The sequence below is a fragment of the Lissotriton helveticus genome, chromosome 6 (genome assembly GCF_964261635.1).
Source record: "Lissotriton helveticus chromosome 6, aLisHel1.1, whole genome shotgun sequence".
In the NCBI taxonomy this organism is placed as follows: Eukaryota; Metazoa; Chordata; class Amphibia; order Caudata; family Salamandridae; genus Lissotriton; species Lissotriton helveticus.
The window spans coordinates 1,092,729,198-1,092,744,422 of record NC_136067.1 but is presented as its reverse complement, the minus strand read 5'-3'; the positions used below and the strand labels follow the sequence as shown (position 1 = coordinate 1,092,744,422).

General features: G+C 45.5%; 1 protein-coding gene across 4 annotated transcripts in view; it reads right to left on the bottom strand.

The window, feature by feature from the left end:
• The window catches only part of BIRC6 (baculoviral IAP repeat containing 6), a 2,208,279-nt gene that overhangs the window by 1,264,075 nt on the left and 928,979 nt on the right, over positions 1-15,225 (bottom strand). For all 4 annotated transcript variants that reach the window (XM_078648748.1, XM_078648749.1, XM_078648751.1 and 1 more), the window contains one exon: positions 4,436-4,573. In XM_078648748.1, the coding sequence (XP_078504874.1) occupies positions 4,436-4,573 (138 nt within the window). The remainder of the gene's footprint in view (positions 1-4,435; positions 4,574-15,225) is intronic.

Below are 15,225 nucleotides of genomic sequence, written 5' to 3'. Positions count from 1 at the left end.
AAATGAATTGCCTTGAGCTCCAGAAGATTGATGGGGAAAGTACGCTGCTCGGGTGTCCAATGACCGCTCACTTGTAGCTCTTGTAAAACAGCTCCCTAGCCTTCCAGCGAGGCATCCGTGATCAGAACCAAGGGAGATGGAGCAATCTTGAAAGTGAGACCCTTTGAGATCTTGTCTCTGTCCGTCCACCAATTGGCCGCCTTTCTCATGTGAGGAGAGTGACCATTATCTTGTCGTCGAATGAGCCTTCCGCCTGGTGCCATTGTCTGTCCAGTGGCTCCTGCAACGGGTGCATACGTAGTCTGCAATGCGGAATTAAGGGTATGCAGGATGAAATCGATCCGAGGAGTGATTTGTACAGACGGACCGATAGAGACCGTCTCCTTTGCAATAGACGAGCGGAGAGAATGAGTTTTTCTTGTCTTTCCTCTGATGGGAAAGTCTTGCAGCATCTTGTATCCAGAATGGAACCTAGGAATTTGGCCGACCTGGATGGGATAAGGACCAATTTGTTCCTGTTGAGTTGTAGACGCAGATGCTTGAAAAGTCGAATGCAACTTGTGACTGCTCTTGTAGTTGCTTGAGAAGATGGAGCTTTTATCAACCAATCGTTAAGGTAGGGAAACACTTCTAGAGATTGTTTTCTGAGAAACGCTGACACCGGGGCTAAAACCTTCGTGAAAATCCGAGGAGCGGATATGAGCTCGAAAGGCAAGACTTTGAATTGAAAATGGCTCTTGGCTACTGTGAAACGTAAGTATCGTCTGGGAGCTGGGTGGATTGGTACGTGAAAATATGCATCCTCGAGATCCAGAGTGGCCATGTAATCTCTTGGATTGAGAAGGCACAAAATATCCTGAAGGGATACCATCCTGAATGATAGTTTTATGAGGTAGGTGTTGAGCTCCCTCAGGTCTAAAATTGGGCGCCATTTCTCCTCCGTCTTGCGAACCAGGAAAAACCTGGAATAGAACCCTTCTCCTCTTTGAGATAGAGGCACAGGCTCTATTGCTCCCTTGATGAGCAGTTGGTGGGCTTCGAGACGTAGAAGCTGTAGATGTTTTGATTTGGTGGCGCAAGGAGCTCTGGAAGGTGGGGGGTCTTGGAATTCCAATATGTGGCCAAATTGTACAATATTGAGGACCCACCGATCTGATGTTATGATCTTCCAGCTGCGCAGACAGTGTGAAATCCTACCCCGTACTGATGTTACCAGGGGTGGAGGAACAGCAGACAGAGCTGAGAGGCCGCTATTGACGTTTAGATGAATCTCTCCTGTGACACCCCCGACGACCTCTTGCAGGTTGGTGAGAGAAAGACGCCGACTGGCCCTGGCATTGAGAGTATTGAGGCTTGTAAGTCTGCGAAGATTGCGAATAGGAGTAGCGCTGTTGGTATCCTCCTCTGTAATTTGAAAAACCTTTCCCTTTTGCCCTTCGGAAAGGTACCGTGCGATATTGCAATGTGCCTAAGGACTTAGCTGCGTCCGTGTCCTTTTTGATGTCCTGTAAGGCGTCGTCTATATGCTTACCAAAAAGCATGGCCCCATCAAATGGCAGGTCCAAAATCTTATTTTGCACTTCAGGACGAAACCAGGTAGCCCGAAGCCAACCTTGCCTCCTTAGGACAACTGAGCCTGCCAAGGCGCGAAAAGCAGTTGTGGCAATGTCCATGGCACAATCAATAATCTCTGAGGAAGATCGCTCCCCCTCCTCCAGAATTTTCTTTGCATCCGCCTTTGAAGTATCTGGTAACTGATCAATGAAAGGAGCCAAATCGCACAACATTTGGCGATCATATCGTCCCAAAATTGCCAGTGCATTGGAGGCTCGAACCAGGAGGCTTGACATTGAAGAGAATCTCTTGCCCACGTTGTCAAGGCGCCTGCCTTCTCTGTTTGACGGTGAGGCAAGAGGAGCTAATGAGTTCTTTGACTTTCTCTGACCGCCTGGGAGATTACTGAGTCAGGCCTTGGTTGGCCAATCAGGCAACAGGACTACCATCAGGAGCCTTATATTTTTTCTCCAGCCGTGGTAGAACAGGGATAACAGTAGCTGGGGACTGCATAACCTTCATACCTTCAGTCCATATATGTTCTATGACGGGAATAGAGCGAATGGATTTTCTATAACCGCATGCGTGCGGGCGGAATTCCGCCCGTACGCTGAGTTTTTGAAAAACGCATGTTACGTGACGAGCTGGGCTCGTCATGAGCGTGCGAGGAGGCTACCTCATGACGAGCCCAGCTCGTCATCAGCGTCGAAGGGGTTAAGTCTCTTTAAAGTCATAGAGAAAGTAGTCCGATTGAACCACCGGAACAGGAAGACCAAATCTTTTTGAAACTCTCTCCATAAGATTATAGAAACCTCCGATGTCTGCTGTGGGAGAATCCACAGGATCCGGTACAGGTGAAGCGGGAGCTGGTATAATATAGTCATCCCATTCTCTATGCGGGTTTGGGACCTCTCTTACATTCCGGTCATCCCCCGAGGAATCATCGTCATCATCATCATCCGCATTAGCCTGCCTCGTGGCGATACTTTGTTGTTCCTCCAAAGGTTCCGGCTCTGATGGTTGAACCGTAGTAGTCGAAGGAAGAGGCGGTGGTGGTGGCTGCGGAGTGGTTTCATGGATTCAGATGGTTGGGATGGAAATCTCCTCCTGTAATCCATCAACATGATCTGTAAGTCACTTATTAGGGAAGAAGGCATAGACACCATACCCTGCTGAGACTGTTCTTGAGGTCTTTCCCTAGGAGGGGGTTGCCGCTGTTCATAATAGTCATCAGAATCTGAGTCCTGGTATTTCACCTGGAGCTGAGAAGGACTATATGCATCGCCATAAGGACCATCTTCCTCATCAGAATAGTCTTCATCTAAAAGTAAAGCCGGAGGCAAATGTGTCACTCTTCGCGGAGATGTCACTCTTCGCGGAGATGTCATCTCCAGTGTAATTTGGCATTTCCTAATTGATATCTTAACATTTTGCACCGTCGACGGAGTCATCGTCGTCATCGATGGAATCGTCGTCGACAAGAGCATCGTTGACGGGGAAGGGATCATCGTCGACGGTGGAGAAATCAAGCTCGCCGTAAATATCATGGTAGCCATCAACATCGTCGTCGTCTTCGTCGACACCGTCAGCGTCATCCTCGTCGACGGTATTAATATTGTCGACGAAGCTGAAACAGGACCTTGCGTCGTCGAAGTCGTCGTCGAAGCTGTAGTCGATGGGACCGGCGACAGAGCCATAATCGACACCGGACGCCCTTTCGAAACCGTCGTCGACGTACCTGATGAAGCCGTCATCGACGAACAGGTTTTCTTGTCCGATTTTCCTTCCTGAGGTAAAGATGCTGGCTTTTTAAAACCTTTTGTATTCTCAGATGGTGGAGAAACAACAGAAGATACTGGATTTACCTTCTGTGTAGAACTGACCTCAGTCACACGTCCCTCCTTCTCCTTTGCACCTCGGTGAGGAGATTTAACGGGACTGGGCCCATGAGGCCTATCAGAGGTCTTTTGAGAGGCCTTAGCAGGAGGTTCAGTTGATGTTGAAGGGGAATACCTACCCCTCTTCTTAGATCTCCTTGATCAAGAAGCTGAGGAGGAATCCTCGCTGTCACTAGAAATCACCTCCTTCCGATACTTCATCTTCTGTAGCCAAGTCAAAACTCTTCCTTCCCTGTCACTCAGTGTCTTGGTGGAGAAAGTTCTGCAGATTTTACAATCAGTGGCTTTGTGGTCCGGGTACAAGCACTAAATACAATCCTTATGCTTGTCCTCCACATAAAGCCTCTTCTTAGAACAAGTAGCACAAGCCTTAAATAAAGCCTTTTTCTCTTTATCTGACATTTTGAAGAAAAAAGTAGCTGAAATCCAAAGTTGTAGAGAAAACTGAGCAGAGCTCAGAGGAGACTCCCTTAGCACAACGTGCGGTAGAAAATCGGAGGATCTGAGGTTCTCTCAGGAAGGTTCTATGGGGTGAGGCTAATCTGATTGGTTGTTTCAAGTTTTTGGTCTCTTTTACAAAAAGAGGCGGATATGCTACAAAAAAGATGAGGCCTATGCCTTTCTTTCTCTTTTGTACCTACTGCTATGGTATTTTTATTTACCGAGGCTCCCATTCCGACGACGGGGAATGATACAAGCTATGGGAATCTATGAAAGTTCCAATACTGGGGCAAGCTATATATCCATAAAAGGGGTCAGCTGTAGGAAGGTTTCCAGAAAAAACACTATCTACACACAGTAATGTTCCCCAGGTTATCATGAGACTAATCCATATACCAAAGGAGTTGGGGCATATAAAACATTTGAAATCCACTTCCCCTTTATAAGTAATACACATTTAAAACTGTTCTGCAGAAAGTAAAATCAAATATGGGTTAGTTGTCTCGTGCAACTACTCTAATGAGTATATAAATACTACATACCTGAAAAAAAACGTTCCCTCTCTTTTCCGTTTAGCGGCTTTTTAGCAGTAGCTGCTTCATCTTCAACAGTGGCCACATAATCCAGTAGTCGAGACACAAGCATAACAACCCAGCTAATCATAGGAATGTCCAATACACCTTGAGAAAGTAAAAACAAAGCCAACAAAACAGTTAATGTGGGCTGAAACTTGGATTAAAACTAGTTACTTACCTTCAGTTAAGCCTTTTCTGGTGGATACTTTTAACTGTTAATTTCTCATGTTGCGAGTCACCCCAGGCAGAAGAGTGGATTAGGAAAACTGTCTACAACAGCAACTGTACAGTGGAAGGTGGTTTTGCTGGCCTATGTCCCACTCCAGATAGGACGACATGAAGCCACATATGAGTGTCATCATTGCAATGGGAGGACCATTACTCAAATACATATTCTGTGCCCTGAGAAGGGGAGAATGACTGAAAAATTGAGAGACTGATAGTGTGAGAAAGATCCTGTGAAGTTAGAGCTACCACCATAGCCATAAAGACTTCAGAGGGCACGGGTCAGCACTCCGCCATGCTTAATGCAGTATAACATGGTAGGACAGCTTTTCAGTAATTGACTTGGACTGACATATCCCTGCTAGAAGGAAGAATCCGTTGAGGTCAAGCCTGCCTGAGTGCAGATGTAAAAAAATTAAATGATGTTGCTGCTTCATCATTAAGAAGAGAACCATGATCTCTAAGGTGGCCCCCCAGTCCAGAAATGCATCCATCATGACTGAATGCGCGGTCTGAGGAAAGGATGGCTTGCAGCACACCAGGTGGGCTTTCATCATCTACGATCAGTGATCCTCTGCCACTTTAGCTGAAACACAAATGGCACTCCCAGTGGAGGGTTCCTTTGAAGGCAAGGTTCCACTGGACAGCTGCATGTGCCAATAGGCATGAGGTATCAGCAGAATGCACAAGGCCAGGAGAAGCCTCAGAACTATCAGTTCTGGAATGAGTGCTTGCTTGAGAAACACTAAGATAATACACAGAATGTGCCAGACTCATTGCTGGAGTAGAAAGGCCTTTGAAGACACAGTTTCCAGAAAGGCCCTGAAAAGGGAACCCTAGGAAAGGGCTGAAGATGGGAATTTGGCTTAGGGATTGAGAACCCGTAGGGTGGACAACAAGATCATTTCCCTAAGTTGGTCAGAGACTATCAGAGCGAGAGCTCGTCTTTAGAAATAGTTGTTGAGCTATGGGAAAACATGTACCCCTGACATTCTGAAGATCGGTTACAACCACAGACAAACTTTGTGAACATTAATGGGATTAAGTAAAGGCCGAAGACCAGGGCGCTGAACTGGAAGTGTTTCATTCCAATTACAAAACTGAGGTACTATGTGTGGGACTGCAGGACCAGCACAAGGATGTACATGCTTTGCAAGGCAAGAGACACAATTTAGTTTGCAGGGTCCGAGGCCAACAGAACTTGATCCAGCAGCATAGCTTTTAACTTCTTTTAGAGAAATGGGCTCAAGAGGATAATGTTTAGGATTGGCCTCAGCAAACCTCCCCCCGCTATCTTTCATAGGGACCAAGAAATATTGGGAATAGTCCTCCTTGCACGTTTGCCAGGGGGCACCACCATGATTGTGCCCTTGGCGAACAACATCTATACCGCTCTGGAGATGACAATGGCATGATCATAGACGTCTGGGTTAAATTTAGGCAGATATTAGGAGGAGTAGCCAAGAAAAAGAGGGCATAACTAAATTGAACAATCTGTAATTCCCATTTGTCTGAAGTAACAGAGTACCAGCTGGAAAACCAATACTGAATTCTCCCCTCATCAGGAATTAGACTGTCCCGGAGGGTCAGAAGGACTACAGGGAACTAAAGCTGCTTAGCAGAACCTGCAGCAAGGGAAGAGAAGAGGATGAGGTTCTTGTACTTGACAGGAGCCTTAAACTAGTTGAGTACTGACATTACTAATAAGGGAAATACTCTCGACTTATTGAGTGCAACTAATATCGTGGCATTCCCTAAAAAGGGGAAGCCGATTGACGATAGAAGTTCTTATCCTCTGATATCTTCAATTAATGCAGACGCCAAAACCTTCTCTAAGATTCTGGCTTCCCGTCTAGCTCCTCTCGTCCATAAGCTTGTATCAGAGCAAAAGTCTGGCTTTGTTCCTGGTAGAGACACAATGGCCCACATAGGTACTACCATAGCCGCCTTTGACGTCTTACGCAAACTTAATAAACAGATGGGTATGGTTATGCTTGGCGCGGAAAAGGCGTTCAATAGAGTGGCCTGGGAGGCTCTATGGCCCGAGATACCCCTTCAGGAGAAGCAATAATCTAAAAAATCTACTCATACGAGCAAGACCTAAAAAAGTCACCTATGAGAAATCAACTTTGGGACCTACCACGGGTCACTGGCCACTATCCATGTGGTCAATGCATAGCTTGCCCATTAACCAAAACAGGTAAAACGGTTACGTTTACAGATACCTTCACCTGGCATCAAAGGGCACACACAAATTGTAACACGCGCAATTGTGTATATTTAAATACATGTCCCTCTAATCTCAAGTACGTGGGCATGATAACCCGCCCCGTAAAAATTAGAATCTCAGAACACCGCAGTAACATCCCGTGTAAGAAAAACAATACTAAGATGTGTACCCATTTCACAGAAGCCAACCACACTGCTAACGACATGTGTTGGACCATCTTGGAATCACGCCCTTGGATCAGTAAGGAAGCACTCTTCAGAAAAGAGCAAAAATGGATTTTCAAAATTTTAAGTAACACAAGGGGACTCAATGACAATATCCCCTTGCAGGGGATCCATTACTATGACTTCGATGCAACTAGCAAACACTAAGACAGGCACTATACCATATAGTGTGTTACTTATAACATATTTCTGTCTGTCCGATCACCCTATGAGCATACTCTCTTCAATTGTGAAGTATTTAGATCTGTCCGATATAGAAGTGGTGATGCACACTACGTTTGTGTGCCTTACATACTCACTAAAAAAACTGTCAACCGATATTGGCCATTTATAACAATATATCGCACCTTCTGAGAGTAGTAGACGAGTCACACACACTCATCTAAAAGACATCACATTTGTCGTATCTACAATTGAATGACTAATTACTAGATATTGCCCTGCAGAATGGCCGCAGCCCCTCGAGGAATTACACTATGACAAATCACAGTAACAAATCTTAGCACAGTGGACGCAGTGGTTTAATAAAGTTTTCAGATTCAGCAGTACTCGAATGCAGACCTTACTATAATACCAAAAATATAGCCGCCTGCGGCTACGGTCTAGGCTTTTGATCTGTGCGCGATGATTAAATTCACAAAAACCTGTGCACTTGACAGAGCTACGGGAGCTGGGACAGGATCGCCGCTAGTTGCGCGCCACCCATATGCGAGTATCTTTTAATGGCTACATGCACTTTTGAGGGTGTGTGAAAGGAGAGACATGTAAGACTTTAACCTGTGCTCAGGTGTGTACGCGTACGGCCGCCTGCCAGTCTCTTGTCATTTGTTTTTCAGAGGGGAGCAACGAGGTGCTCTCTCGGCTATCCCGTCTGGTTATGACCCTACAATCAGGGGTAAGTTGTGTATAAAGTACGCACCAGTGGCATGATATGTTAACCGCCATTCAGTTTACGATACCCCGGTGGTATAAGCTCACAATGCATAACACAGGGGGTGAAAAACGAGCAGCACACTAAAATCTGATTGCTTATTAACACATATATTGTGTGCACTCTGAGCTTTTTATATCATATCCTTTTGATAGATTGATTCCATCTAGAATGTCAGCACTGTCACAACATTGCACTCGTAATGATGATTTATAACGTGATGTATACAGCATATAACGTGATGTATACAGAGTCACATTTGTTTTTATATTACCCACCCACAGTGTATCCACCAATATCACCCTTGGGGCAACAACTAGCCTTTGCATGTAAATCACTGCTGCATTGATGGATATTACTGTTCTCCAGAGTTAGTTCTGGAATTCACTAGTTCATAATTCTCCTCAGGTCTCACCTTTCCAGTTCGCCAATCCTGGAACATCCCAAGCATCGCTGGTGACAAATACGGTATTCTACACCGGCCTTGCGGTAGTGTTAGAGTTTAGGACTACTTGACTCCCTTGGCTACCGGTCCTGAAAAATTGCCGATTGATCCGTTAGGGGCAGAAGGCAAGAAACATGTCGACCACATACACTGAATAGACCCTGTAGGATCATCTATTCCAAATAGGGCCCACGTATTTTAGCTAGGTTAGTGCACCCAAAGAATAAAATGTGTTCCATATAGGGCAGTACTAAACCTATTTTAATTCACAAACTCACACTCACTCCACTACCTTGACCACTTACCTTCACGCACCAAACAGCCGTCTCTTAAAAGATCTCCGGCAAAGAGCACCTTCGCGGGAGCCCGTCTGGCATTGCAGCGCCGGCCCAACGAGGAGAACCGCCCAATGATGAAGCATGACATCCTTCGGGGTGTGTGAGGGAAATTCACAAGAGACATGCTCACTCCCCTCAGGAACTGCATATCCTTTTCATTTAGGCTCTATGGCTTACCATGATGTTATTCGGCCTAGATCCCATGTTTATCTCTTCTGTACAGAAGCTGTATAAGAAGCCGGTCGCCACAATCAAACTGAATGGCTTGAAATCACCCCTGCTGTTTGCTCTTTATATCAAGCCACAAGGCATTTGTTGCTCATTGGAGGGATCTCCCCTGTATGCCTTAATGGTATGGAACTTACGGTTATGGGATACGCTGACGATATTGCAGTTTTCTCTGCCAATCCTGGTGAAGCTATTACATATATTATGCAAGAGGCTACGTCATTCTGCTCCTTTTCGGGCTACAAGTTGAACCTAGCTAAAACTCAGACAATTGTCTTCTTTCAATCTGAAGCCCTACCTCCAACATTAGGGGTCACACGAACAGCAACTTATCTTGGGGTATGTCTCAGTAGTCAGATTGATGATATTGTAACATTAAACTATGACCCCCTTTTGAAGACTGCTTCGGCTAAATTGCGCAGTTGGCACCGGCTTCCGCTAAGCAACTACGGGAGGTGTAACGTCCTAAGAATGAGCATCCTCCCTAAATTTTCCTATTTGTTTCGCTCTATACCACTGCGGGTTCCTTGGTCCTTTTATAAGAAATTAGACAGTGTCATAGGTAGTTTTATTTGGGTTTATAGGCATGCCAGGTGGGCTCTCAAGTTTATGAAATTATCATATGCACAAAGGGGGTTTCAAGCTCCCCGATTTCAAGCTTTACTACTGGGATTACTTCATCCGTCAGATTCGTGGTTTGCTCTGCAGGCTGGACTCCGGGCCAACTTTGCTATGTTATCAGCTAGCCTGCGGTTCTTCAGTCAGTTTTATGCTGTATAAAACTTTGATCCCAACTACTACAAGAGGGTAAAGTTTATGGTAGTTAAACATATAATTTGGATCTGGCAAGACATCTGTAAGCAATTGGGAAAGACTGGCAATGTAAGGGTATTACCCGGCTGGGTCAACTGCAACTGTATGACGGACGGGGGTTTCGTTCTTTTGTCGCACCTAAAGATGAGTTTGGTCTGTTGCAAAATACGTTTTTAAAATATTTACAGGTTAGGGACTTTTTCACACAAGGCAAAAAGTTATTAACAATGCCAAACCAGTCAGGAATACTGGTCTGAATATATACGTGCTTCGGCCGAGGGGCTATCAGTCTACTCTATCAGAACTTTTTGGCTAAAGCCAGTGACAATGGTTACAGATCGCTGCTAAATTAAGTCGGGTTCTCCAGGCTGAAATAATGGTGGGGGATATACAGGAGTCCATGGGTGTATTAGACCAAGGGGTAACAACGGTCAATTTAAAGTTGCAACAGCATCGGGTAGTATATATGTTGTACTATACACCTGAGATTATATCTAAGTGGGCCTCCCGATGTTGCGAGAAATCATTCTGTCCGAAATGTCATTTGTATGGTGCAGACCTCCGGCATATGTTTGCAGACTGTCCAAGGCTTGACAGGTTTTGGAGTGGGGTCTCCAGTTATCTCAGTGCGGCCCGAATTTCCAGCTTACTGAGAAATAAATATTTCTAGGGATTAGAAGAGAGGCGGCTGGTGATACGAAGTCTGCTAGCAACTATTTTCATAGGACGTGCCCGCTTATGCATCGCTAGAGTCTGGCTAGATAATGTCAGCCCTAGTGTCAATGAGTTCTGGGTATTACTCAGACAGGTCTACAAGATGGAACTCGCTTTGGCTAAAGCTAGATGCCACGCTCTTGGCTGAAATTCAATTGGACCTGGACCGATCTTCTAGGGGAGTAACAAGGCGCCGCCCATCTACTTTAGTCTCTCTAATGGCTCTATGAAAAATGCACACCTGTTTTTCTTTTCCTTCTCAGAAAACTTTGTTTCTTTCAAAACTTTGGTTAGGATTTTTTTCCCGTATATCTGATTTAATGGGCATCTCTTTTTCTTGACTACGGTTTAAGTTACTAATATAGATCTATGTTTTGTTCACACGTCTAATGTAATTTATGTAATACGGTCTTACTTTTGGCTAAAATTGAAAAATTAAAAAAAGGAGACAGGATCCTTGTTCCAGACCGGTAACCTAGTCTCACAAAAAGAAGGAGCAGGCTATTGGGAGGGACTGTAAGGCACCACTAGTACCCTCAAATTTTCTGATAGGCAAGTGGGGGAAAGTAGTCCCAGAGAAAGAGTCCTCCTTTCTTTGAAGCCCTGCAGTAGTAATCATGCTTTTCCACCAAACAGCTTGGCTCCATCGACGGGCACATACATAAGAGAAACTCAGACTTCCCAAGAAAATCCAGTGGGTTGAAACCAAGTGTGGTATCTGATGACAACATTGGTGCCTATATCCAGAGCAAATCAATCTGCAGTTTCCAGGCCAGATCTTAAACTGTGCCCTGCTGGCTGTCCAGTATAGTCTGGGCACAGGAATTCCAGGAATACTCCAAAAGAGTTGGTAAAATCTCACTCGCCATTTCCTAGAGAGTAAGGGTGTAGTAAGTCAAAAAGTACAAAGTATTTAAAGAATGGAGTGAAAGGCTGACTGAAGAGAGAACTCTTGCCCATGAAGTTAATTTTTCTTAACTCCCTCTTATAATATGGCTCCTGGGAGTCAGATGCTGTGTCAAAAATAAAAACGGATCACCTGGTGAAAGTCTTAGCAATAGGGTGACTCACTACTGTGCATGAGCATGTGGACCATGCAGCTATGAAGGGAAACAGTCAAGCTTCATTAAAAGAAAGCAAGGGCTCTAAAGTTAATAGCCCAGGCTGCACAAACGTAGTCAAAAGGCTAGCCTTAATTTCCACAGTGGGCAACAGTACATCCAGCACCACTGTGGCTCTTCATACTACCATTTTGATTTTTTCAGCTGGGGCCCCAAGAGTAAATTCAGTTTAGTTTCTGGTAAAGTGACTAAGCTACTGGTATTTTGCTGATAAAGGTATAAATTCACATCAGGGTAAATAGGGAGGAGCAAGTTATCCGCCTCACTGTAGTCTTCATTACGAGTAGCATTATCAATGACTTGAAGACCATCAGAGTTAGATCTAAATAGGGCCGGTATCCTCATGGAGTATTGCCTCTGAAGTTAGGGAACAGAAAAACATTGTCATCCTAAAAACCGAGGTTGTGTCATTATAATTGTATGGCGCAACAAAAGACATACCTTATCTGGTTTGTCCGGACCCACCAGTGTCTTGAGTGAAATTCCGAAATTAGCCATGGTCATTTAGCAGTCAGCAGCAGGGGACTTGAGTCATTAAAGCATTACATGCCACCAGAGGAGGAATGGGCTCTTGATGACACGGTTCCATCGGCACCGGAGAAACACCCGCCAGCAGTTCAACTGGGGCCCCACCGCATCTCTGGGTCCAAAGGCACATCAGAGGGATCCAGAACCATCAGAGGCATCCAGAACCATCTGGAACAGAAAGAGAAGCACCAAAGCGAGCGCAAAGTTTGGTTTTTCACTGTCTGGGTTGGCAGTCAGAAGCATCCAGGGCCATCTATCAAAGAATTTGGAGTTGTGTTCAGTCAGTGTACACAGAGAACATCTGCTTGTGATGTATAGCACAACATACACCCAACCGTTTTGGAGGGTGACATCATGGCACACTGTCTTCTTAGAACTAAAAACAAAAGGAACAATGTTCCAGAACAGTGTGGAAGGCCACAGAAAAAATGAAACTGCCTTCAGAATACAGGAAGTAGTTATGATGGACACTGATGAGGCCATCTGTCACTGAACAAGAGCAATTGCACAGAGTTTTCGCGATCCAGTCTGCTGCCTGGGGAGATTCACTGGTGAGGAATCGGCAGTTAAAATACATTAGAACAATTGCTACAAACAAGAATACAACTACAGAAAACTTTATTAGTCATTCTAGCCAAAAAACAATATAAAATACATACCTACAATGATAGTTTTCCTTCGTTGGTATATTTCATTTATGTGCTTTGAACAAATGTGATAGCAACTAAGATCTCGGAAGGGTCCTTCACTTGAGGTTCTCTTCTAGCTGTATCAAATGCCGATCCAATGGAGTTCAATCCTTCCCAATCTGAGAATATCAGTGAGGGCTAATGTGATTTACGATTAATCTAAAAGGGAATCACTTACAAAGATGGGGTTTTTGTGTTCAAAAGCTGTCATGTGTCTTACCTTCATGGGTGAGTGTTGTACACTTCTGCTTTAGAAAGTTCAAAGCATTAGAAACTATTGGAGTCCCAATATTAGATAAAATGTATGCAGATGTGCCACAGGAAAACAGACAAGTGCACATCTCAAGCATCCTTTGGGTGGTAAGACACATTTCCTGGCTAGCCCCAACTAAGACAGAGACAGCTCTACTGTGGTATCAAGGACTATATTATGCGGAGACTACATGACAAGTTGCCACCTTTGGCAATCTAGACCTGCCTTTGACAATGCAACTCATAATCTCCGGGAGACGTAAACTAGAAAGTGCTATGGGGCGCAACAAGAATGTGTGCCTGCTTTGTGCGCTCTGGGCACTTTGGTATTATAGAAGGGGCCACAGACGCTTATACAGCCCCTTCTGAAACACCGATAGCGCTGGTGCTACATGTGGAAAAGCGTTGTCAGTACTGCGCTAGCAATATTCAATATTCCAGAAGAGGCCGCACAAGCATCTGAGGCCCCTTCTGGAATATTAGCATGCCCCAGAGAAGGGGGCATGGGGTACGGTTACCTACTGCACCTGCTTGCAAAAGGATCTGAAATTCCTCCTCGAAAGGCAGAGGGTTGTCACTTGCATAGTAAAACACAAAGGTTTTGAAGCAGCCGTTCCGCATTTTACTTGAATACGTTGCACCCAGGGCAGCACCAGTTTGCAGACACCCGAAGGGCGGCACAGTCTCTGTAATAGGGACACTTTCCTGTTAGCCTATGGCGCATCTATCGAAAGGTGCATCATTGCGCAAACTGGAAAAGTGTGCCCTATGTCTAATACGGGCTTGGGCACCAAAATGCCCCTGGAGCTCACAAAGCAGGGGGACATGCCCGCTGTGCCTCCGAGCACTTTCTGTAATATGGCCCCTGGTGTTTAAATACCTCTTCATCCCATTTTATTCAAAGTTTTCTATCCCATTAATATAGCATCCAACATGGCACTTGCATGAATCACCAACCTGATGCATGGTGGTGAATCGCCAACATGATGCAACGTGGTGGTGGTGAATCGCCAACCTGATGCATGGTGGTGGTGGTCAATCGCCAACCTGATGCATGGTGGTGTATCGCCAACCTGATGCCTGGTGGTGAATCGCCAACCTGATGTGTGGTACTGGTGAATCGCCAACCTGATGTGTGGTACTGGTGAATCGCCAACATGATGCGTGGTGGTGGTGAATTGCCAACCTAGTGCATGGTGGTGGTGAATTGCCAAACTGATGCGTGATGGTGGTGAATCACCAACCTGATGCGTGATGGTGGTGAATCACCAACCTGATGCGTAGTGGTGAATCGTCAACCTGATAAGTGGTGGTAGTGGTGAATCGTCAACCTGATGAGTGGCGGTGGTGGTGGTGAATTGCCCACCTGATGTGTGGTGGTGGTTAATCAGCAAACTGATGCGTGGTGGTGGTGAAGTCCCAACCTAATGCACAAGTTACTTACCTTCGGTAACGATATATCTGTAAGAAACAGTAGTTAGTATTAGATTCCTTACCTTAGAATACCCCCAGGCGTCAGACTGGATCCGATAACTTTTGCATAGCAGTACCCTTGCGCGTCGGTAGGCGTCGTCTGCGGCTCTGCGTCCGTCGTCGGGGTGACGTCGCCGGAGTACTTAGACGCCGCCCTCGCGCGCTGCGTCAGTTCTTATACATAGCTTTTCCGTGTCAGAAAGCGCAGAGCCATGATTTAAACCAACACTGGTGCCATATCGTTACCGAAGGTAAGTAACGTGTGTATCTGAAAGAAACAGGTTAGTATTAGATTCCTTACCTTAGAATAGATACCCCAGCAATGCCAACCCCGGTGGTGGGTCTGCGAACCAATAATCACACCAGAAAGTCCTGGAGAACGGAACGGCCGAAAAAGCCATCTCTCCGGACTTGGCTGTTCAGGCAGTAGTGTCTTGCGAAAGTGTGCAGCGAGGCCCACGTAGCTGCCTGACAGATGTCCTGCAAGGGGACCGTGTGGAATGGGCACGAAGCCAGGAGGCTCCTTTCGAGCCAAAGAGTAACAAG